Source organism: Panthera pardus, unplaced genomic scaffold (assembly GCF_024362965.1).
Source record: "Panthera pardus isolate Hobbes unplaced genomic scaffold, ASM2436296v1 HiC_scaffold_16, whole genome shotgun sequence".
NCBI lineage: Eukaryota > Metazoa > Chordata > Mammalia > Carnivora > Felidae > Panthera > Panthera pardus.
Window position 1 is genome coordinate 59,312,600 of NW_026526721.1, and position 22,768 is coordinate 59,335,367.

General features: G+C 38.4%; 1 protein-coding gene across 3 annotated transcripts in view; it reads right to left on the reverse strand.

The window, feature by feature from the left end:
* CFAP44 (cilia and flagella associated protein 44) overlaps positions 1–22,768 on the reverse strand; it is a 151,576-nt gene that overhangs the window by 107,081 nt on the left and 21,727 nt on the right. For all 3 annotated transcript variants that reach the window (XM_019448382.2, XM_019448383.2, XM_053903343.1), the window contains 9 exons: positions 18,568–18,784; positions 16,271–16,385; positions 12,355–12,519; positions 10,260–10,415; positions 9,301–9,348; positions 8,424–8,523; positions 7,794–7,888; positions 4,440–4,649; positions 3,684–3,794 (listed from right to left, as the gene is read on the reverse strand). In XM_019448382.2, coding sequence (XP_019303927.2) covers positions 3,684–3,794; positions 4,440–4,649; positions 7,794–7,888; positions 8,424–8,523; positions 9,301–9,348; positions 10,260–10,415; positions 12,355–12,519; positions 16,271–16,385; positions 18,568–18,784 — 1,217 coding nt within the window. The remainder of the gene's footprint in view (positions 1–3,683; positions 3,795–4,439; positions 4,650–7,793; positions 7,889–8,423; positions 8,524–9,300; positions 9,349–10,259; positions 10,416–12,354; positions 12,520–16,270; positions 16,386–18,567; positions 18,785–22,768) is intronic.

Consider the following 22,768-nt stretch of genomic DNA (forward strand, 5'->3'; position numbering starts at 1 on the left):
ATGATGGAGTTTACCTCCAATGAGAGGGCCTGTCATTCAACAAATCCTATAAATAAATGTAAATTGTAACCGCAACAAGTGTTGCAGGAGTGCCACCAGAATAAAGGAGGCTGTGTAAGGCTTCCCGAGAAGGTGGTATCTAAGCTTCAAGGTGAAGGAGGAGCAGAAGACAATTACAGAGTAAGGTGTGGGTAGGTTTGAAGGGTGTGCTATACAAAGGATATACCATCTGCAAATATCCAGTGGCACATCTGGGCTTTTAAGGAATTTATGGGCTTGGGAGTGAGAAGAGAGATCAGGACAGAGCCTTAGGGAAACAATACTTAGGAACTGGGTGAGGGAGACTGAAAAGGAATGACAAGATGTAGACGAGGGAACTAGGAGAGCATAAGGTCACAAAAGCCAAAGGGAAGTGGTATTTAAAAGAGAAAGTAAGGGTCAACAGGTTCAAATGAGGCTAAGAGGTCAAGAAAGAGAAGAATGGAAAATGTTAAATGGATGGATATCACTGGTGTCTTCACAGGAGCTGATTTGGTAGAATGATGAGAGTAGATACTAGCAAAAGTCAATAGGAATAATCAATCCTCTTAGAAAAGTCAGAAGGAGAAAGATGGTGCAGCAGCTAGAGGAGAACAGGAGGTCAAGCAATTTTTTTTCCCCATGGGAGATACTTGAATATATTTAAATGCTGATGGAAATGATCCAGTAAACAGGTGAGGCTAAACTTATATGACAGAAAAGAGAAAATAAGTAATATGAAATCTTGAAAAAAAGTGGGAGAGAGTACAATCCAAAGGACAGGACTCAGAATTGGCTCCATGTGGGAAGGAAGAGGGCACCTCTATTATAAAAAAGGGAAGAGGGCAGGCAGGTGCAGAGGTAGACAGGAATCGATGTCGGATAGTAGGAAGGACCAATTGCCTCCTAAGGACAAATTGCCAACAGTTTGCATGAGACCTAGAAGCCAAACACAAGGCAGTGTCCTAGAGCTTTGGGCATTCTCTCAGAGATGAAGAGACAAAAGCTGAAGTTCAAAGCTACTCAAACAAATTAGGACTTGAGAGGACAGGATTCCAGCGAAACGGGAAATGCGGCAAAGTGAACCTGACGTTCTGCTGGGCCTTTGCCGTAAAGCATTTACACCTCTAAACTGCGTGGGTACAGGGTTTGTTCATTTCCTCCAAATGGTCCATTAGTTTTCACTTCACTTTCATTTATTTGAATGCTATTTACTTTTATGTACAGTATTATGTTTACATCTAGGATATCGAAGAGAAGGCAGGGATGTTTAGGATGCATAATCAAAGAAGCTTAGTGAACCACTGAAGGGCAGGGTGGTTAGAGGTAAGGAAGAGATTGGAATGATTCTCAAGATTTTCTGGTTTCAGCAACAGAGAACAGTGGCCCCAGAATAATGTAGGCAAAAGAACATGTCTTAGAGAAACTAAGGAGTTTCATTTAGACACTTCAAAATTACCCCCAAAATTCAAAAGATCACCAAATTCTGTCAATTCTACCTCATACATAGCTCTCGTCCACATAGTATTTCATGCCCTGGTCACATGTCTGGAACACAGCTGCCCAATTGTCCCATCTGCCTCTCATCTGCCCAAAGTGATCACGGTAGTGACCACGGCAGGCCGAATGATTCTCTGTGCACGTTTCCTTATTGGAAACACAAATTATAAATAATGCACAGAAGTTTAATGCATTCAGGAAGGCAGGAGGTCTGACCATTGAGAGCTAGTGGAAGCTAACATCTATGGCGATTTAGACAACTAAAGTATGCAGGATATCAGCTACGTATGGTCATTTACCTTTTTCCACATCTCTATTGAAATATAACGATAGATGGTTTGATACATGTATATATTGTGAAATGAGGGTAATTTTCTTTGACATTAGTAATTCCCAAATAATATTAGAAATACAAGCACTAATTGGCAGCACTGCCTGAAATAACTTTTGAATTATGTTGGGGGGGTTTCGTCTCATGCCTATTAAAAAAAAAATTTTAGCTTCTTATTTTAAAACAATTTTTGATTCACAAGAAGTTGCAAAGATAGTACAGAGAGGAACCATGTATCCTTCACCCAGTTTTCCCCATTGGTGACTTCTTAGGCAACAATATGGAAACCAGGAAATTGACATTAATATAGAATGTGTGTAGAGTTCTAGGTCATTTTATAGGTGTAGATTTGTGTAACCATTCACCACAATCAAGATGCAAAACTATCCCATCACCATAAAGATCTTCCTCAAGAGGCCCCTCTATAGTCACACCCACCATCTTCCCACCCACCATTCCTAACTTTTTTGGATTTTTTACTTTGAATCTAAGGGAAATGATTAAAGGGTGTACATAATACCACATGTTGTGTTCATGCTTTAACACAGAGCTCCCTCGGCAGCTTTTGTTTCCTTCACCTAAACCATCTGCACTTACCTTCTCTCCAAATGCCCACATCCTACCAATTTCTCAAAATTAAGATAAAATAGTACAAAATAAGTTATGTTAACTTATCCCCTTCTTGACATTTCCCTGCTCCATATTCAGAGCACATATTGTCTATACCACTGATATTTTAGTCACCAATTCCCTTGTGAAACCTTGTATTGTTCTGTGATAGTTACTTCACTTCTTAAATAGGTGCATTTTTTTCTCTTTCAAAAGAGATTGTTTTTATACTGCTTATTGAATACATCAGTGCCTAGCAAAGATGAAAACAATGAGTATGTTAACTTAAAAAAAAGTTTTTTCTATATACCACTATATTGTTATAGCCCTTTTCTTTAGAAGAGTTTAAAGTAGGTTACACATGTTACTTCAATAATCCTGACAACACCTCCATGCAGTTCATCACTATTATTTTAATTTTTTTTAATGTTTATTTATTTTTGATAGAGAGACAGAGTGTGAGCAGGGGAGGGCAGCAAGAGAGGGAAACACAGAATCCAAAGCAGGCTCCAGGCTCTTAGCTGTCAGCACAGAGCCTAACGTGGAGCTCAAACCCATGAACCATGAAATCATGACCTGAGCTGAAGTCAGAAGCTCAACCGACTGAGTCACCCAAGCATCCCAGTTCATCACTATTATTATCCTAGAACCCAGTACAGCACCTGGTTTAGACACTCAATCAATATTTAGACAACTGAATTATCCTATGCTTGAACTTAGGGAAATTAGAGGTATTAAATAAGATCAATAGTCAATACCTAATCACCAGCTGATGTTAGGAAAGTGTCAATGGGAGATTAGAAGACAAAATGGAGGTAGAAGGGGGGTAGAAGAGAAGTAAAGAGCTAAAGATGAGGGCAAGTACATTCAGACCTTCGAACTGAACTTCTGAATGTCAAAAAGACTGACAGATCCAAGCCAACACATTACAACATATGTATCTCAATAGAGTCACCATTGTTACTAAAGCAAAGCCTGATAGACCCCAATGTTCTCAGAGGGGATCATGACCAACTAATTAGAGCATGGAAGAGAGAGGAGATAGTGAGTAGGACATTGGGCTCCTCAGTGATACACTACTAGCCAAGCTAAGAAGCATTCCTGACCCCTCACTGCAGGACCCAGGAGTGGGACTAATCATTCCACCTGCTATTCTCTATCTTCCAGATCACTTCATTATACAGTAATTTAGATTTAAGCATGAAGACAAATAATAATTACTCACATGGGAAACTGAAGACCACACTAACTGGCAAACAGGTCCAGGAGTAGTAATATAACCAATTGGCTTATAATCCTTTTCTACCTCGAAGAAGAAGACGGTTTGATCTCTACTCTAAGAAAAAGAGAAATACCCATCAAATATGTATTCTTTTTGAAATCTATCCCACAGAGTATAGAGTATCATTTAATAGTTACAGTATACCCACTGTATATTTATACCTATGATAATCATAGATCCCAGATTATGCTGGGAAAATTCACATTTCAAGTATTTGCTTCATGTCCCCCATGAGAATGTCTGACAAACCAAGTGTTGCAATATCCTTCTGAAAAAAACGATCACCATACCTGTACATAGATTAACTCACCAAAAGCTCCACAAAGCATATGCTCCCCTATCAATGCATGAAAAATTTACATATTCTCTTCACTTATGGCAATTTTATATACGAACATACCTATATGATAGAATATTGATTATGCATAACACTGATCATAATTCCCAGTTGAAATTTTCCATTCATTTAAAATAAGCATTAGAACTCAATTTGCAAGAAAATTTTGAAATGTCATGCACTGACTACACTTAAAGAATATGAACACAAAGAAAGCAAACTGCATTTTTCTCAAAACTGCACATCAGCAAAAAGAAAAAAAAAGTGTACCTCAGCAAATACGTTATATCAAGTAGGAAGACTGATAAGACAAGTTGAACCATGAAAGCTCAATAAGAAACAAAAGGAAATCTACCACTTACCCCTGTAGCTAGAATTTCTCCATCACGTTCATAAGCTAAGGCAGTGACACGAGCAGTATGGGGCTTGAAAACCTGTTTCAAATTAATATCTGCATCTGAAATTTTCTTCCGTCCTGCAAAAACTGTGAGCCCTTTTGGATCATAAAGTTCAAGAATTCGAACAACTCCATCTTCGAATCCTACGATAATCTGTGCTCCAGTGTAGCTTACCTTGGATAAAAATTAAATGCAACAAATGTGAAATTAGTTGATTCAGAAAGTTGTGCTACATAACAGATAACTTTGTATTTTATTCAGCTAAGTAATTTAATATTGACTGTTCACTGCTAATTCCTTATATCACTTTCTGGTAACCTCTATTTTAGAACAGCTCCTTATCATTGCTGATCGTGAGACAGAGGTAAATAATGGCAATTCAAGCACTGGAGCAAACGTTGGCGGCGCATCCTTCTACCACATGCCAGGCACCTATCACCAGCTACCCAAGGGTGTGCATAAACAGTTTGTCCCTGGTTTCACAGAATTTAGGATCTAGTGGGAGGACAAACATTAATCACACAGATGAGTGTTAAATTCTGAACAGCAATAAACACTAAAGGAAAGAAATGATCTCGGAGAGCATATAACAAAGAAAGCTGACCTAGACTGAGGACTTCTTTAAAGAAGAGATGGTGGAGCAGAGATCAGAAAGATGCCCAGAAATTAACTAAGTCTAGGGAGGTGGGAGAAACACTCCTGGGAGAAGACATAGCTTGTGGAAAGGTCATGTGGCAGGAAAGAACGTAACTCAGGAAAAAGTTTGACTACAGCAGACTGAGTGAGGGAACAGGGCTTCCACAAGAGGCCAGAGAGGGGGATAAGCAAGCACCAGGTCAAAAAGTAGCTTATAAGGATAGTCTTCATCCCAAGAGCAGTGGGAAGCCATTAAAAGGTTTTTAGTTGGGGGCTTGGGTATGTGTGGGTAAGGGAGGTGATGTGACCAGACTTGATATTTCAGAAAAGTCATCCTAGATGCATTGTGCAAAACAGAACCGAGATGGCCTAGATAGGATGCAGGAAGACCTTTGGAGACCTTTGAAGAGATGGCTACCTTACTCCAGGAGAGTGATTATGATCACTGGGTTTGAGGTGGCATTGCAGAGAGGAGGGATATGGACATAGTTTAGAGAGAGTTATAATGGTCCTATTTGGTGACAACTGAATATGGGGGAGGAGGACAGAGGGATTACTGAGACATTTACTGAGCTAGGTAACACTAGGAGGAAGCCAAGCACGTGTGTGTGTGTGTGTGTGTGTGTGTGTGTGTGTGTGTGTGTGTGTGGTTTGTTGCTGCCATTATTGTTTTGGAGGGGGGCTGGTGGGAGGCCAACAGAGTATCATGAATCTAGTCTTGGACACATTGGGATTGAGGTCCCCTGGGAAACTCAAAATGAGGATGGCACATGGTCTGCAGCTCCAAGAAGTATGGGCTGGAGACAGAAATCTAGCAACGTCTGAATATACTAAATCTGCTATCTTGGAAGGCATTCAGGAGAAAGGCAAGAGCCCTGCTGTTCTTTAGAGCAGAGCGATCATCCCTGAGGCCAGGCAGTTATGAGAATCTTGGTAATAAGAAAACCGTACTCCATCCAATTCCTTGAATGTTGTTCATTCAATAAACATATACTGTGTGTCTAAATGTACTACAGAGGAACTGGAGGTTCAAAGAAGAATAAAGTGTGGTTGTCACCATGAAGAACAGTCTGGTGGGAAAGATACAATAAAGCAGTTTATCTTAGTACATTGTGATATGATAAGTGTCATAAAATTGGTATATAAGCAGCGCTTTAAAAAAAAAAAATCAGAGGAAGTAGTACCTAGCTCTACTAGAAGATAGGGTCACAGAGGGCTATGTAGAGGAGATGATGTTTGACCTAAGCTGAGTCATAAAGACAGAGTTTTCTAGAGAAGCGAGAGGGCATAGAGAAAAGGCATTTCAATTCCAGCATGATATCCAATGATCATTACTTGGATATGAGACTAAAAAAGAGAAACATTCTATGGAAATCGAATGACCATCTGATAAATTATTTAATTATATAGCTGTATTTTAAATACTTCAGGTAAGAGTGTAAATGAAATGGAATAGAGTGAGCCAGGTTTGGTAAGACAAATACTCTGTGGTTTCTACTTGTTCTAAACCTCATCATTGTTCTGCTTCTATTCCCTGGCCTGAGTTGTCTTTCTGGTCTTGATTCTGTCACTAAATTCTCCTCCATTCTAGCCATGTCCACATTTATTTTGGTCCTGAAACATTTTCTCTTTGACTTCAACCCAAAACAGTAAAGATAAAACATTCCCCAAATACTCCCATGATATTTTGAAAAACAGCTGCAAATTCTTTGATATGCCTCCCACGGAGAAATCCCCTCCTTGAATCTGGGTGGGGCTTGTGACAGCTTCACTCAAGTGAGTATGGTATAAATGACATTATGTGACTTCCGAGACTGGTCATAAAAGGCCAGCAGCTTCGGCCTTTTATTGAAACACTAGATCTCGGAGTCATTAGCTGCCATGTAAGAAGTATGTGGCTGTCCTGAGGCCACCCTGCTGTGGTAAAGCCCAAGCCACAAGGAGAAGCCATTAAGCAGGCACTCCTGTTGACCGCCCAGCTTAGTTAGCCTTCAGCCCAGATGCCAGGCTTGTGATAAAGAAGACTTTATGTGATTCCAGCCCCCAGACACCATGATTTCCCAATCCAGAGAAAATGTGAGCAAAATAAAATGTTTGCTGTTTTATGCCACTACACTTTACGGTAGTTTATTGCATTGTAATGGATAAAGAACAATTCCCTACCTCTGCCTAATTTTCTTCATAGCTCTTATCATTATCACGTATGTTACTTATTTTTCTCTATTGCCCATTTCTGCCTCCTCCCTCCCACTAAAGCATAAGGTGTATGAGGGCAAGTATTTTTGTCTTTCTCTTCCCTGTTACATTCCCAGAAGCTAGAACAAGCCCCAGCACACTGCAGGCACACCAGGAATATAACTAGAACGAATGAAATCAGAGTCTGATAGAGGATAGATACCCAAAGTTCTGTTGGGCAATAATTTTGTAACATGGAATGATTACTAACCTGCAGGTGGCATAAAAATAGATTTTTATTAAAACAGGACCATAACCACAAAAGCAAGGTAATGATATGATCTCTGTCACTAGATCTGAACTAGATTTGCATTATGAGTGAATAAACTAAGTTAAAATTTTTGTTTTCCTCTAAAACCCAGGGTATAAAATAGATTTCCAAGAAATAACACTGATAGGTCATATTTACCAATATATCTTAGTAGAAGATCATCATAATAAACTCACCAGTCGGGGTACCCAGGTGAGGGCGGTACCTCCTTGTTTGAATCTCATCTGAGCCAAAGGAGTTTTGCCAGCAAAATCATAGATTCGAACAGAGCCTATAGAAAACCAGTTTTAAAAGAAATAAATTATATATATCTTTTGAAATAACCTTGGCTTCCTTTACATGTTGAGCATTATAACAAGAAATTTCACAAATAGTTCAATCAACCAATAATCTAATAGGCTTTCTTTAGTCAAAATTTTACATGTATATCTTCAACCAGGTAATTTGCAAGCATGGATAATAAAGAAAACAACTATTGATCAAGTTCACCTTGCACAGCCCACATAGATTCACCATACATGAGGAAGAAAGAACGAAGGTGAAAAATAAATAGGAAAAGCACGAATGTGGATAATGCCAAAATGAATAGCATCTTCATGAGCAACTTACTGTACCCTTAATCTCTCACAATAACCAAGGCTGCTGCACTTCAGTTTCTCTCCCCTATGTAAAAACTCACCTCTCTTGCAGCAAGAGGCTTCCTTTTGGAAAAACTGTCAAGTGCTTTTCATCAAACACATAGAAAATTTTATGTGGACAACAAAACAAAAGAGGCCAGCTATATTTTCATTTAGAGTTCTACTTACAGTCCAAGGCAGTAGTGGCCATGAGATAAGTGAGAGGAGAGACTGCCAAGGCTTCGATAGCTCCAGAATGGAAGGAGAAGAGGCAGTCTGGATCTTGGGTCTGATAATAAAAGAGACCCTATCAGAGCTCAAAGGTAAGTTAACATCAAATTAAGGTCAAGTTTAAAAAATATATACATAGGTGGGCGTCTGGGTGGCTCAGTCGGTTAAGCGTCCAACTTCGGCTCAGGTCATGATCTCATGGTTCGTGGGTCCGAGCCCTGTGTCCATCACTGTGCTGACAGCTCGGAGCCTGGAACCTGCTTCAGATTCTGTGTCTCCCTTTCTCTCTACCCCTCCCCTACTCACACTCTGTCTCTCTCTAAAATAAACATTAAAAAAATAATAGATTTATATATATAACCCTATAACACATGTGTGATTTTATCTGAATAGAAATTTTTAAAAGCATAAGTTAGATAGAGTGCTGGACTCTTGGAATTAGGAAAAGCAAGTATTGGAATTGTACTTGCAGCCTTTCCATTTCTTCACCAGTAAAATGAGGTAATAGCAAAAGCCTACCTGCTCATCAGGGTAACTATGAGGGTTACAGAAGATCATATAAATGAAAATGCCATAAGTTTATGACAACTGTAAAGCACTTGATAACATTAGGCATTGTCAATTGCCACTTTTTTGGTGGATTTTGATAGGAGATACCTCCTTTTCTTTTTTATAAAATCAGAGAGAGAGATAATAAATTCTCAGGACCAGGACATGTTGGACAAGTTTTTGATGGGAACAATGATCAAATATGGAGAAAGATAAAGTATCTTTTAAAGAAGAATAACAGATTGTTATTATAAGAATTAGGAAAAAAGAAAAATAGGCAACTTACAATATTTGAAAAACTAAGGTCAAGCTTCCATATGGCTCCATTGGCATCCTAAAAAATTAAATACATAACAATAGTTTTATCATTTTGAACTTTTATCAAATAAAAAGAAATTTTCTTCCTGTGATCTAGTTAAAATAAAGGACAAACAGTAATACCAAAAGTTTACATATATTTTAAAGTGTGATTGAGGGCACCTGGGTGACTCAGTCAGCTGAGCATCCGACTTCACCTCAGGTCATAGTCTCAAGGTTGGGGAGTTCAGGCCTCACATTGGGCTTGCTGCTGTGAGTGCTTTTGATCCTCTGTCCCCCTCTCTCTCTGCCCCTCCCCACTCTCTATCTCTCAAAAATAAACATTTATAAAAAATAAAGTGTGATTGAAATTTAACAAAAGCAACTTCTATATATCTTAGAACACAAAATAAATGAAGCATTTTCGTATTACAAATAGTTTAATATAATAAGAATGCTAAGTGGTTTTCTGTGTAGAAGTCCCAATTGACTTGAGATAGAAAAGGCAACGATTTCTTTAATATCATTTTGTGTTAAAGCACAGTTTGCTGTAAATAGGGTTGTGATAGCTCCTAGGTATAGTGTGAGTGTTTGAATGGTTTTGTTGTGCTCCAGGAGTGGATGGAAGTGAATTAATAGAAAGACCCTAGCTACTACTGTGGTGCTTGAGTAGAATAGGGCGGAGATGGGTGTAGGTTTCTCTATAGCAGATGGAAGTCATGGGTGCAGGCCAAACTGGGCAGATTTACCAGTGGCTATAATGAATCCTACATCTCCAATGCGGTTGTAGAGAATTGCTTGTAGGGCAGCAAATACCAAAATTAAGGATATATCAATAGTAGTTTTAATAGTAAAATGGACTTAGTAACACAGTGGCAATAAATTGTTACTACTTTAATTTTACGTGCAGGTAACTTTAAAGAGCCAAGAGGGAAGAATGCAACTTACTTGAGCCAACCAAATGTTATTTCCCATGTCGCTCATCTTTATCATAGAGAAGAGTTTGACATTCTTGCCTACTTGAAGCTCATTAATGGGCTCGATCTCTAACAATCCAGTCTCGTCTATAGTGTCAGCAGTATCTATGGTCTCAAAATCCCAGATCTTATAAAATAAGAAAATATTTCAATCAATCAGCTGTTTCTGAATTTACATTTTCTGTAAGAAAAGGCTCTGACTTTTTTTTCCCAAAAGTCATTTCTTCTTGTTGCATGCAAATTAGTGAGTAGGGGTAATGACAACACCAGCCAAAACTCAACCCCTGGGATATTGGTTCCAACTGGAGGATAATAAATTATGATCGTTTCCTTTGTATGGATGGAGCTTAGTGAGAAAACTCAGCCTGAATAAAAATTCTAATTAGCCCAGAGTAAACTTGATGTCAAGGGGTCTATCAGGTCTTTCTGCATGTAAAGTGGCCATTTGGAGTAAATGCTTTGGTTATTTGGCAAGACACTATAATGAGCCCTGTTTTGATTTTACCAGTGGGCCTCTGGAAAGGGGAAATAGACTTCATGATCCATACTCAATCCTCATTACAAGCAGAGAAAAGGTGTGTAGATGAGGTTGTCATGAGAAAGTGTTTTTAATCGTTGATTTAGACTGTACTATTCAGGTAAGGATTGCTGTTCTGGGACAGACAACAGAACACTATGGAAAGCATGAGGGAGCAGTTTCACCTCACACAGCAGAGAGATTGAGAAGGACTTCCTGCACAAAGTGCCAGAGCCCACCCTGGATGGATCTGTTGACATACCCCACCCCGTTAACCCATACTCAATAACTCACCCTTAGGGAAAGTAACTTCAGGGAGGACTGGTGCTGTCCCATAGACTAGCCCCACAGGGGAGAGACCCAGATCCACAGGTCAGATGGACTCCTGGGAGTTGGGCTAGGTTTTTCCCAAAGGGTTAGAGGTAGAGATTTACTATAAAAGACTAACGAGACTAGGGTGACATTTAAAAAGGAAGCCAGTTTAGAAATTAGTGGTGTTCATTAAAGGACCATCTGTGAAGTATTTAATTTCTTTAATCTTGAGATTTCCCTTCAGTTGGTATTTTGACATTTTGGGGTGACCTATATCTTAGATGGACAGTAAATATGCTATATGACAAAAGAAAGGACATAAAAATTTCCAGAGCAATTAGTAAAATCTAACAAAATTAAATTTAATATGGTAAACGCAAAAATTTATACTTGGGTTCAAAAAGCCAATGGTAAGAAGACAGACTGGGAGAGATATAGCTAGACGTTGTAATCTCAATATATGTCAACAGGGTGATGAGATTATTTTCTAAAATACAGTCTTACTTCTGAAAATAATACTTCCTAAGGAAAGTCCAGAGAATACTACCACTTTCTTGGAAAGGCACCAGTAGGAATATGTGCCAAAAGGACCACAGGGCAAATCATAAGCCTCCAGGTTTGCCAGCAGCAGCAAGGTCCATATACATGGGTGGGTGGGAGAAGTGGTCTGATAACTACTAGGGGGACTTAGATGCTGGAGCAATGTTCCAGCTTAGCCCACACCATGGGCAAGATAGTGTCCACAGGGGAGGACAAGTGAGTTCACCAGTGTAAAGAGAAAAGAGAGGGGAGTATCCACAGGCAAACCCTATCAGCTCACTTTTGAGTGTATTTCTAGTTAGTAACCTCAGTCAAAAATAAGAATGTTTGGTACTTTCATCCCTAAAACATGACCCATTCACACTGTGTGTTTTGAAAGGACACCTGTGTCCACTGTTTATAGTCTGCTAAAATAGGTTTTCATTTTCCCAAACTACTATTTCAACCAGAGAATCAAAATAACAAAAGGTCCCCTCAGAAAATTTCACTGCTAAGATGCTATAAATTAATTTTGACTAGAATTTAAATATTTACCACAAGGAAAGTATGATTTTAAGTGCGCTGGCCGTAGGAGTAAATGACCACAGATGTCCTTTATAAAGTGAACTTTGTGAGAAGTAAAAATCTGATAACACCAGTAGGGCGATCTGTAAGTCTTTGATGTGGGCGCTCCTGACCAAGCGTCAAGAAAACTTACCCTAATACATCCATCTGCCCCAATAGTGATGACTTCACCCTCATCCAGCACTATCTGGTTAATGGGACCCTGATGACAAGACTTCCTTGCAGCTCGACAGAGCTCAACTTTGATGAGGCCGCCTTCCCACACCAGCATGTTGCCCCACTCTGACCCTGAGAGCACCTGGCAGGGATGCAGAAAGGGAGGAATGTGCATTAAAACAGACAAACATGGATATTTATGCCTCACATTCAGGTGAAATTTATTTTCAAAGATTTTGTACTTACATAATCAAGAGAAGCAAAGTAAGTATAGAAAAATAAGAAAATGTAGAAATGAAAATTCACTACTTCAAAAACAAGCACTAATCACATTGCGATGGGTTTCCTCCTAGCATTATGCACAGTGTTACATCACCGTGATTACGCTCTAAGTTGCTGGTAATTTTTCAAATATATCTGAAATAGCCTTCTTTGCCTAGCTCTTAAGGGCCTAATCCAGGAGTGGAATTACGGAGTCAAAAATTAGAGACATTTTTAACCTCTCGATAGATGAGATTCTACTTTTTAAGAGTGATAATATCAAATGTTACAAGTTTTTTAAACTGTGAACTCAGAAAAATTACTGAACTCAGAAGATTATAGCATAATAATATCCAATTTCAAACAAGAACAATCATCTGGAACCAGTTCCTATTAATCCACTTAATCCAGCACATCCAAGTATGTACCGCCAAACACTAGTTCTTAGGAATTTTAACTGGTATTACATAATAAGACATACTAATTAAGTATCGATTCTGTGCCAAGTGATACTTGAGCACTTTACATACATTAATCTTAAAACCTCATATGAACTAGGTATATTTATTGAGGGTACCATGTACAGTTATGCAGGTTGGCCACTTTATTTTCCCAGAAAACATAGTTTTCCTCATTCACACAAGGGAATCATATGGATCAATAGGAGTCCTAACTATTATTATTCCCATTTTACAAAGAAAAAAACTGAACAGAACAGTTAAGTGGCTTGCACAAAATACCAATAGGAATCAGGATTTTCACCCAGGAACCTTGGCTCAAAAGCTCCTCTTCTGACTAACATTAACTCAGAAGACATATGCTTGGATAAACAAAATCAGACAACTTTCTTTTCTTTAGGATCCCCTGGAAACTTTAATATAGGTCACTGAAAGAAATTTCTAGATACAAAGGAATTTGACCAGGAAAGTCTTATTTTTACAGAGATTCTGTGCAGGCTAATATTCCATGAAACACCTTTGGGGAAACTCGGATCTAATTCTTGCCTGCCTGCTCCAGCGTTCTGCACCCCATTTCCTTCATGCCAAGTAATTTACTCCATCTTTTCTACATCCCCAGTCTACTAATCTTATCCATTCTACCTGGTTTACCTATTATTAAACCTCAGCTAACTTTGGATAATCTTTATCTCGACTTGCTTTCTTCTGTCCAGTGACAAAACCACCCAAAGCCACTGATACCTGGAAGACTTTCCCTTCTGAAATGTCACTCACGTCTAGCTTTCTTTTTCCATTTGTCCTGAAAAATGAAATGAAAGTAATATCTTCCTTCTTAGGTCATCTCCTTGACTCCAGATTTTCCTTCCTCCAACTCATTTGGCATTTTGTGGCCAGATTAATACATAACTTCATTTTCAACTCTACTCTTCCAATGTATAGTAGTTCTGGCTGGCTGTTAATCTCCTCATACACTAACTAGGACCCAACCATACTTCTCAACCTAGTTTCCCACTCTTTCCCAACATAAATGCTCCCTCCTAAGTAGAATTCCGAATATTAGCTATTTATTCCTAACTCTAAACATTTCCTTTTGTGTGTCTCTCATTTAAAATGGCTTCTTTTTTCTGCACAGTGAAGGAAACCATCAGCAAAACTAAAAGGCAACTGACAGAATGGGAGAAGATATTTGCAAATGACATATCAGATAACGGGTTAGTATCCAAAATCTATAAAGAACTTATCAAACTCAACACCCAAAAACAACACCCAAAAAACACCCAAAACACCCAACACCCAGACCCAACAAACAAAATACCCAAAACACCCAACACCCAAAAAACAAAGAATCCAGTGAAGAAATGGGCAAAAGACATGAATAGACACTTCTCCAAAGAAGACATCCAGAGAGCCAACCGACACATGAAAAAATGCTCAACATTACTCATCATCAGGGAAATACAAATCAAAAACCACAATGAGATACCACCTCACACCTGTCAGAATGGCTAACATTAACAACTCTGGCAACAACAGATGTTGGCCAGGATGCGGAGAAAGAGGACCTCTTTAGCATTGTTGGTGGCAATGCAAGCTGGTGCAGCCACTCTGGAAGACAGTATGGAGGTGCCTCAAAAAAACTAAAAATCGAACAACCCTACGACCCAGCAATTGCACTATTAGGCATTTATCCACAGGGTACAGTTGTGCTGTTTCGAAGGGACACATGCACCCCCATGTTTATAGCAGCACTATCAACAATAGCCAAAGTATGGAAAGAGTCCAAATGTCCATCGATGGATGAATGGATAAAGCAGATGTGATACACACACACACACACACACACACACACACTGGAGTATTACTCGGCAATCAAAAAGAATGAAATCTTGCCATTTGCAATGATGTGGATGGAACTGGAAGGTATTATGCTAAGTGAAATTAGTCAGAGAAAGACAAAAATCATGACTTCACTCATATGAGGACTTTAAGAACAAAACAGATGAACAATAAGGGAAGGGAAACAAAAATAATATAAAAACAGGGAGGAGAACAAAACAGAAGAGACTCATAAATATGGAGAATAAACTGAGGGTTATTGGAGGGGTTGTGGGAGGGGGGATGGGCTAAATGGGTAAGGGGCACTAAGGAATCTACTCCTGAAATCATTGTTGCACTATATGCTAACTGATTTGGATATAAATTTAAAAAAATAAAAAATAAAACAAGTTAAAAATAAATAAAATGGCTTCTTTTCTCCCTACATACACATGAATCCTACGGAACCTTCTAAAGATCTATCTTGTGGCATGTTTTAACCATCTTTATCCTAGCTTAATTCTTGTAGGATTCAGAATTTGAAGCTAAAATGACTTATGATCATTTTATAGGTTTGGATATGTATTTAACCAGCATCCAAGAATTGTTATTTCCTCCCACACAACATGATTTCAGATTGAGAATATCTACTAGGTAGATACTAGGTAGAGAATATCTACTAGGTATCCCATTTTGTTCCTCAAAATTATATTTGTATGTTGGCATTTACTTATAACGGAGACATTCACAAATAATACTATATAACTCATCCTAATAGGAAGCCAAATGCATCATTAATGCAGAACTGACCCTATAGGCAAGATGCTCATAAATTTTGTAAGAGGAAGAGAGAAGATAAACTAACAATGTTACAGAATAAACAGGCACAGTGGGTCTGTAGGAGCCACTATAGGGTGGTTCAATCTTCCTAAATAATAATCTGACAATAAAAACAAAAGCTGCAAGACTATATACAACTTTGAGCCAGGAAGTCCTCTTGGACCATCATGACAAAAGAGGAGGGAAAGATAAACATTATAAACACTGCAACTCCATGACGTAATAAAAAGCGACAATATGTCACTATGTTAATATGTTAAATATGTTATGCGTTTGTATAATATTTAGTAGACACAAAACAAAAATAATATTTATATGTGGATTAGAACAATTCTGTGGAAGTATATTAATTAAAATTGATAATCTGAAGAAGCAAAATGAAATGTTCATTATATTCACAATTATAGTATTCATTAGTACTAACATTGGCAGTGCTTTTCACAATGTATAATGTGCTTTCATCTATTTTCATCACTTGGAAACATAATCTTATTATTGTAGAATAGTAGCTACACTCACCTTCCCATCTGGGAGCTCCATGTAACCTTCTATATCAGTAGTGGCTGTTTTGCCAAATCGACCCAATGAACCCTGAAGTTTGAGACCAGTGAATGTTAGAGCCATTTCCCAGAACCTGTAAACAAACCAGAAGGTGACTGAATGTACCTCAAAGAGGCTTTATTTATTTTTATTATCACCCAAGCATTTACATGTTTCATCGTCACATATTATCTCATTTATTCATTCATCTAATATGTATTAAGTATCAACTACCTGTCAGGAAAGCTCTAGGCAATATGAATTCAGCATTGAGCAAAACAGACAAAATAAACTCCCTGCCTTTGTGGATATTATATCTGAGACTCATGCTGTCCTATGCAGTCAACTGTAGCCAAGTTTGACTATTTTAACTTAGACTTAATAAATTAACACTAAATAAAATTTAAAGCTCAGTGTTTCTGTCAGAGCAGCCAATTTCAAGTATTCAATAGCTACATGTAGCTAGTGTCTACTAGGTTGGATAGCACAGAACATTCCATCCTGGCAGAAAGTTCTATTGGATACTACCATTTTATAACATGTAAAAGTTTTCCAAAAAATTCTAATTTCTTGCTGTGTAACTTAAGAGTGAGTTTCTAAATAACACTGTGCCCTCATTCCTTCATGTATACAGTGACCATATTAGTACCAACCTCATAAAATTATTGAGAAATGCTTAGAACAGTGCCTAGCACATAAAAGCAGTAATAATCAACATTTATTCATTAATATTTCTTATTAATAGTCTAAGCAATGAACTGTCAGATGATGAAAACCATGTAGGAAAAAGAATCTGGTCTACCAACTAGATATAAAATAGATAATGGATGATATCAACAAGCCAATATGAAGCCAAAAGCTTAAATAACAAACATCCTTCTCCAAGGCTATGGTAGGTCCTCTGTTCACACATTTCCATATGCTTTGTTTCTTTCATAGCACTTCACACATGAAATTATTCCATTTCCATCTCTCTACAAAGACACAGTACATAGAAAATATGCACCTTACTAAATGATGGGCAAATGTAAAAGAATTGGACATTTTTAGCCTATAGCTAGCAGAAGATTACTTGAGAATTCCCCCAAGTTTCTAGGGGCGCCTGGGTGGCTCAGTCGGTTAAGTGGCCAACTTCGGCTCAGGTCATGATCTCGCGGTCTGTGAGCTCAAGCCCCGCGTCGGGCTCTGTGCTGACAGCTCAGAGCCTGGAGCCTGTTTCAGATTCTGTGTCTCCCTCTCTCTGACCCTCCCCCGTTCATGCTCTGTCTCTCTCTGTCTCAAAAATAAATAAACGTTAAAAAAATTTTTTTTAAATAAAATCTGTTCAATTATTCTATATTTCTAATGAATGAATAAGAATAGGGCCAGGTTTAAATTGAATTAAGAGAAACTTAGGTAAAAATGTCTTTCTCAAAAAGGACGCTGGAAATCTAGTTATGAGCAGTCCAAGGGTGGTGGTAGAAGATTGTTAGATAAATGCTTAAGACAAGGTAGAATGAAGACAGAACAGGACAAAACCATTCCATCCTAGAAAATAGAGCGGAGTATGATAAAGTGAAAACGACATGAAATTTAGACCCAGAGACTGAGATCAACAGTAGACTCTGTTGCAATTTAGTATTGAGGGCCCTGGGTTAGGAATGATTCTGTTATAATTCTTATTTTACAGATGAAGACTGAGTTCAGAGTCAAAATGACTTATCCATCATACAGTATTTCTACAAGTTTAATGGTGGGTCTGAAAAGTCAACATGCCATGTTAGTAAGACATTATACAAACCCTTTGAGGTGGTAAAGCCTATAAGGCAGTAGGCTACATTTAAAAGCCCTTCTTTAAAATAAAATAAAATAAAATAAAATAAAATAGCCCTTCTTTCTATCTATAGTGTCTTTTTTTTTAAGTTTATTTATTTATGTTGAGAGAGACAGAGACAGCATAAGTGGGGGGTGGGCAGAGAGGGAGGGAGAGAGGGAGAATCCCAAGCAGCCTCCACACTGTTAGCCCAGAGTCTGATGCAGAGCTCAAACCCACGAAGTGGTGAGATCATGACCTGAGCCGAAACCAAGAGTTGGCCGTTTAACCAACTGAACCACCCAGGTGCCCCTCTGGTAAGAAAATCCCCATATCCAATTAGAAAAGCAGCACTACAGTTAAAGGTAACACATTTAAAAATTATCCTAATGTTAACATCAGCAAAGATGTCTCCAGCTGGTCACCTCTTAGAAAATATCATTAATGATAATCTACCAGCACCTGTATCAGTCACACAACCTACTTGATGTGGCCTGATCCCGATGTAGTCAGCTGCTCATCATCTTCAGGATTGAAAGTAACCTTAAAAACTTCCTGGGAAAAAGCTTTTGTCCTCAGTATGGGCTGTTCTTCTTTCCAGTTCCAGATGGTCAGCGTGTGATCAGGGCTGCTGCCAACAGAGGCTAGCAAGGTACCATCGTAGTTAAAATCCACGTAAGCATAAGCCAGCTCAGTCCCATCTGAAAGGGTGAATGGGAGGCCAATGAACAGAGGCAACACTTATCTCATTTTCTAAAGTGTATTCTTTAGAAAAGGAAAAGGAGAGAAAGAGAGAGCAAGCAAGCATCCTTGGTGATAAGCATTGACGAAAGAATGCCAAGAATCCCCAAAGAAACAATCCAAAATCATTCATCACCCTTGGCTTTAGAATGAATTATATTAAGTGAGTGGGGAGAGTGAAGAAATCTTAATCACATTTTGCAAGAGAAAAACACTTTTGATTGTTTTTGAGAACACATTCCAGTTTATGAAATGGGGGCAGGGGGACCCAAAATCATGTGAGATAGCAGAAAGAAATCAATCTATAATTAGAAACTTGCCACTGGAAAATTCACCAAATAAAAATTAAGGACTTCAGGTTTCTGGTTATGCATGTAAGGAGCTTGGAAGTCACCATTCCATCCTAACAACAAATAAAAAGCTGAACACACTAAAAAATCAACAACTTTTCTTGGATTCATAAGTGAGGGAAGGACACAGGGCAAACGGCTGCTCCTGAGACTGGAGAGATACAACAGGGGAACACGAGCATTTGCAACTTACTATAGCAGGGACTCACAGCAGAAATAGCCAAAATATCCGAGCCAGGTAGTAAAACCTGAACTACCACTGATGAATTGCTGGAGGCTCAGCATGGACAAATCCGAGAGTTAAAAACTCCAGGAAGGCCTAGTCATAAGATGGCCCTCAAAATATTGTGAACTTTATCTCCAGGAGCTTGACCAGGTCCCCACAGTAAACACCTAGAAAAAACCCTCAGGCTTTCAGCAGGGAGAGGGGAATAGGAACCATTTTTAAATACACCAGAACAGGTGCACCTGGGCGGCTCAGTCAGTTAAGCATCTGACTTTGACTCAGATCATGATCTCACAGTTTATGAGTTGGAACTCCGTGTCGAACTCTGTGCTGACAGCTCAGAGCCTGGACCCTGCTTTGGATTCTGTGTCTTCCTCTCTCATGGCTCCTCCCCCCTCCCTCCCTCTCTCTCAAATACATAAACATTTTAAAAAAATTGAAATACACCAGAACACTCTGCTCCTCTTAATGAGGCCTGTCCTCAGGAGAAACTAATTAACAAAAGCCTAACCAACCTAAATAACCTGGGGAAGGAAATACTCAACTCTAGCCATCCCGTCCCACCTGAGGGGGGAAAACTGCTAAGAAACATTTATGAAGTTCGGTCAAGAGAGGCTCCCTAAAAATTTGAGACCTAATCACAGAACCATAGAACACTTCCCCTCCCTCCACACCTTACCACCATGTTATAAGAAGCCTATTTACAGCAATTATTTTTATCCACTACACCATGTCTGGCTACCAAGAAAAATCTACAAAGCATACAAAAAGGCAAAAAACACAGTTTGAAGAGACAGAGCAAGCATTAGAACGAGACATGGCACAGATATGGAAATATCAGATTGGGAATTTAAAACAACTATGATTAGGGTGTCTGGGTGGCTCAGTCAGTTGCATCCAATTTTACCTAAGGTTATGATCTCATGGTTCGTGAGTTTTAGCCCCACATCAGGTTCTGTACTGTCAGCACAGAAACTGTTTTGGATCCTCTGTCTCCCTCTCTGCTTCTCGCTTTTTCTCTCTATCTCTCTCTCAAAAATAAATACATATTAAATAAATAAATAAAACAACTATGATTAATATGCTAAGGGAATAAAGCAGACAATATCCAGGAACAAATGGACAATGTAAGCAGAAAAATGGAAATCCTAAGAAAGAACAACAAGGAAAGGCTAGAGACATAAAACATTGTAACAGAAATGAAAAATGTCTTTGATGGGCTCATTAGTAAATTGGACACAGCTGAGGAAATCTCTGAGCTACAGAATATATCAATAGAATCTTTAAAACTGAAGAGCAAAACAGAAGCGATATCTAAGAACTATGGAACAACTACAAAAGATACAATGTATGTGTAACGGGAATACCAAAAGGAGAAGAAAAGAGAAAGGAAGAGAAGAAGTATGTGAAACAATAACGACTGAGAATTTCCCCCAAATTACTATCAGACACCAAACCACAGATCCAAGAAGCTCAGAGAATACTAACTGGAATAAATGCCCAGAAAACTACAGAAAATGAAGATAAAGGAAGAACTCCTGAAAAAAGCAAGAGGGGAAAAACACCTTACCTAGAGAAGAATGAAAACTATATCCAACTTCTCCTCAGAAACCACACAAGCAAGAAGAATGGACTGAGATATTTAAAGTGTTGAAGGGAAAAAACCCACCAACCTGGACTTCTGTACCCCATGAAATTATCCTTCAAAAGTGACAAAGATTTTCTCTGACACACACTGAGGGAATTTGTTGCCAGGAGACCTGCTTTGCAGGAAAAGTTAAAAGAAGTTCTCTGCACAGAAGGAAAATAATATAGGTCAGAAACACACATCTACATAAAGAGATGAAGAGCACTGAATAAGGAGTAAGTGAATGTAAAATAAAAAACTTTTATTTTTACTATTCTTAATTGATGTAACAAATAACAGTTTGTTTAAGAAAAGAAAACAATAGAACAGTATCTTTCATGAACATAGATGTGAAATACCTCAACAAAATATTAGCAAATCGAATCTAATAATGTGCAGAAACAACTGTATTATTAGTTTGGGGATATCAACAAACTGATTTTAAAGTTCATACAGACAGGCAAAAGACCCAGACTAGTCAACATAATACTGAGTGAAAGGGGCAAAGTTGAACTGATACTACCTGACTTCAAAATATACCATACAACTACAGTAATCAAGATAGTATGACATTGGGGAAAGACTAAATAGACAAATGGAACAGAATAGAAAGCCCAAAAATAGACCCAGAGAAATACAGACAACTGATCTTTGACAAAGGCCTGAAGACAATATAGCAGAGCAAAGACAGTCTCTTCAACAAATGTGCTGGGCCACCTGGACATCCATAGGCAAAAAATAAACAAGCAAACAAATAAATTAATGAAAACATAGGCCTTACATCTTTCACAAAAATTAACTCAAAATGGATCACAGACCTAAATATAAAATGCAAAAAATGTAAAATTCCTAGAAGTTAATGTAAGAGACAACCTAGGTGACCTTGGGTATCATGATGCCATTTTAGATTCCACACGAAAGACATGATCCATAAAAGAAATCACTAATAACTAAACTTCACTAAAATGAAAACCTGCTCTGAGAAGGGCAATGTCAAGAAAATGATACAAGTCACAGACTGGGAGAAAAATTTGCAAAAGCATATGTGATAAAGGACTGTTATGCAAAGTATGCATATCCAAAATATGCAAAGAACTCTTAAAACTCAACAATAAGACATGAACAACTCAATTACAGAAGGGGCCAAAGGCCTTAACATGTAGCCTCACCAAAAATATGCAGATAACACAGAAACATATGAAAAGATGCTCCACATTCTACATCATCGGGGAAACACAAACTTAAAAAAGGAGGTACCACTACACACCTATTTAGAATGGCCAACATCCAAATCGCTGAGGACACCAAATGCTGATGAGGATGTGGGGCAACTGGAACTCTCATACGTTGCTGGTGGGAAAGCAAAATGGTACAGCCACTCTGGAAGACAGCTTGGCAGTTTCTTACAAGACTAAACGTACTCTTACCATAGGATCTAGTAATTATGCTCTTGGTATTTACCCAAAGTAGTTGAAAATTTATGTTCACACAGCAGCAACCTACACTCAGATGTTTATTGCAGCTTTGTTTACAACCTGCCAAAATTTGGAAACAACTAAGATGCCCCTCAATACACAAATGTACACTGGGGTACATCCAGGCAATGGAATATTTTTCAGCACCAAAAAGAAATGGGCTACCACACCATGAAAAGCCAGGGAGGAATCTTAAATGCATATTACTAAGTGAAAGAAGTCAATCTGCGAAGCCTACGTACTGTATGATTCCAACTCTACGACAT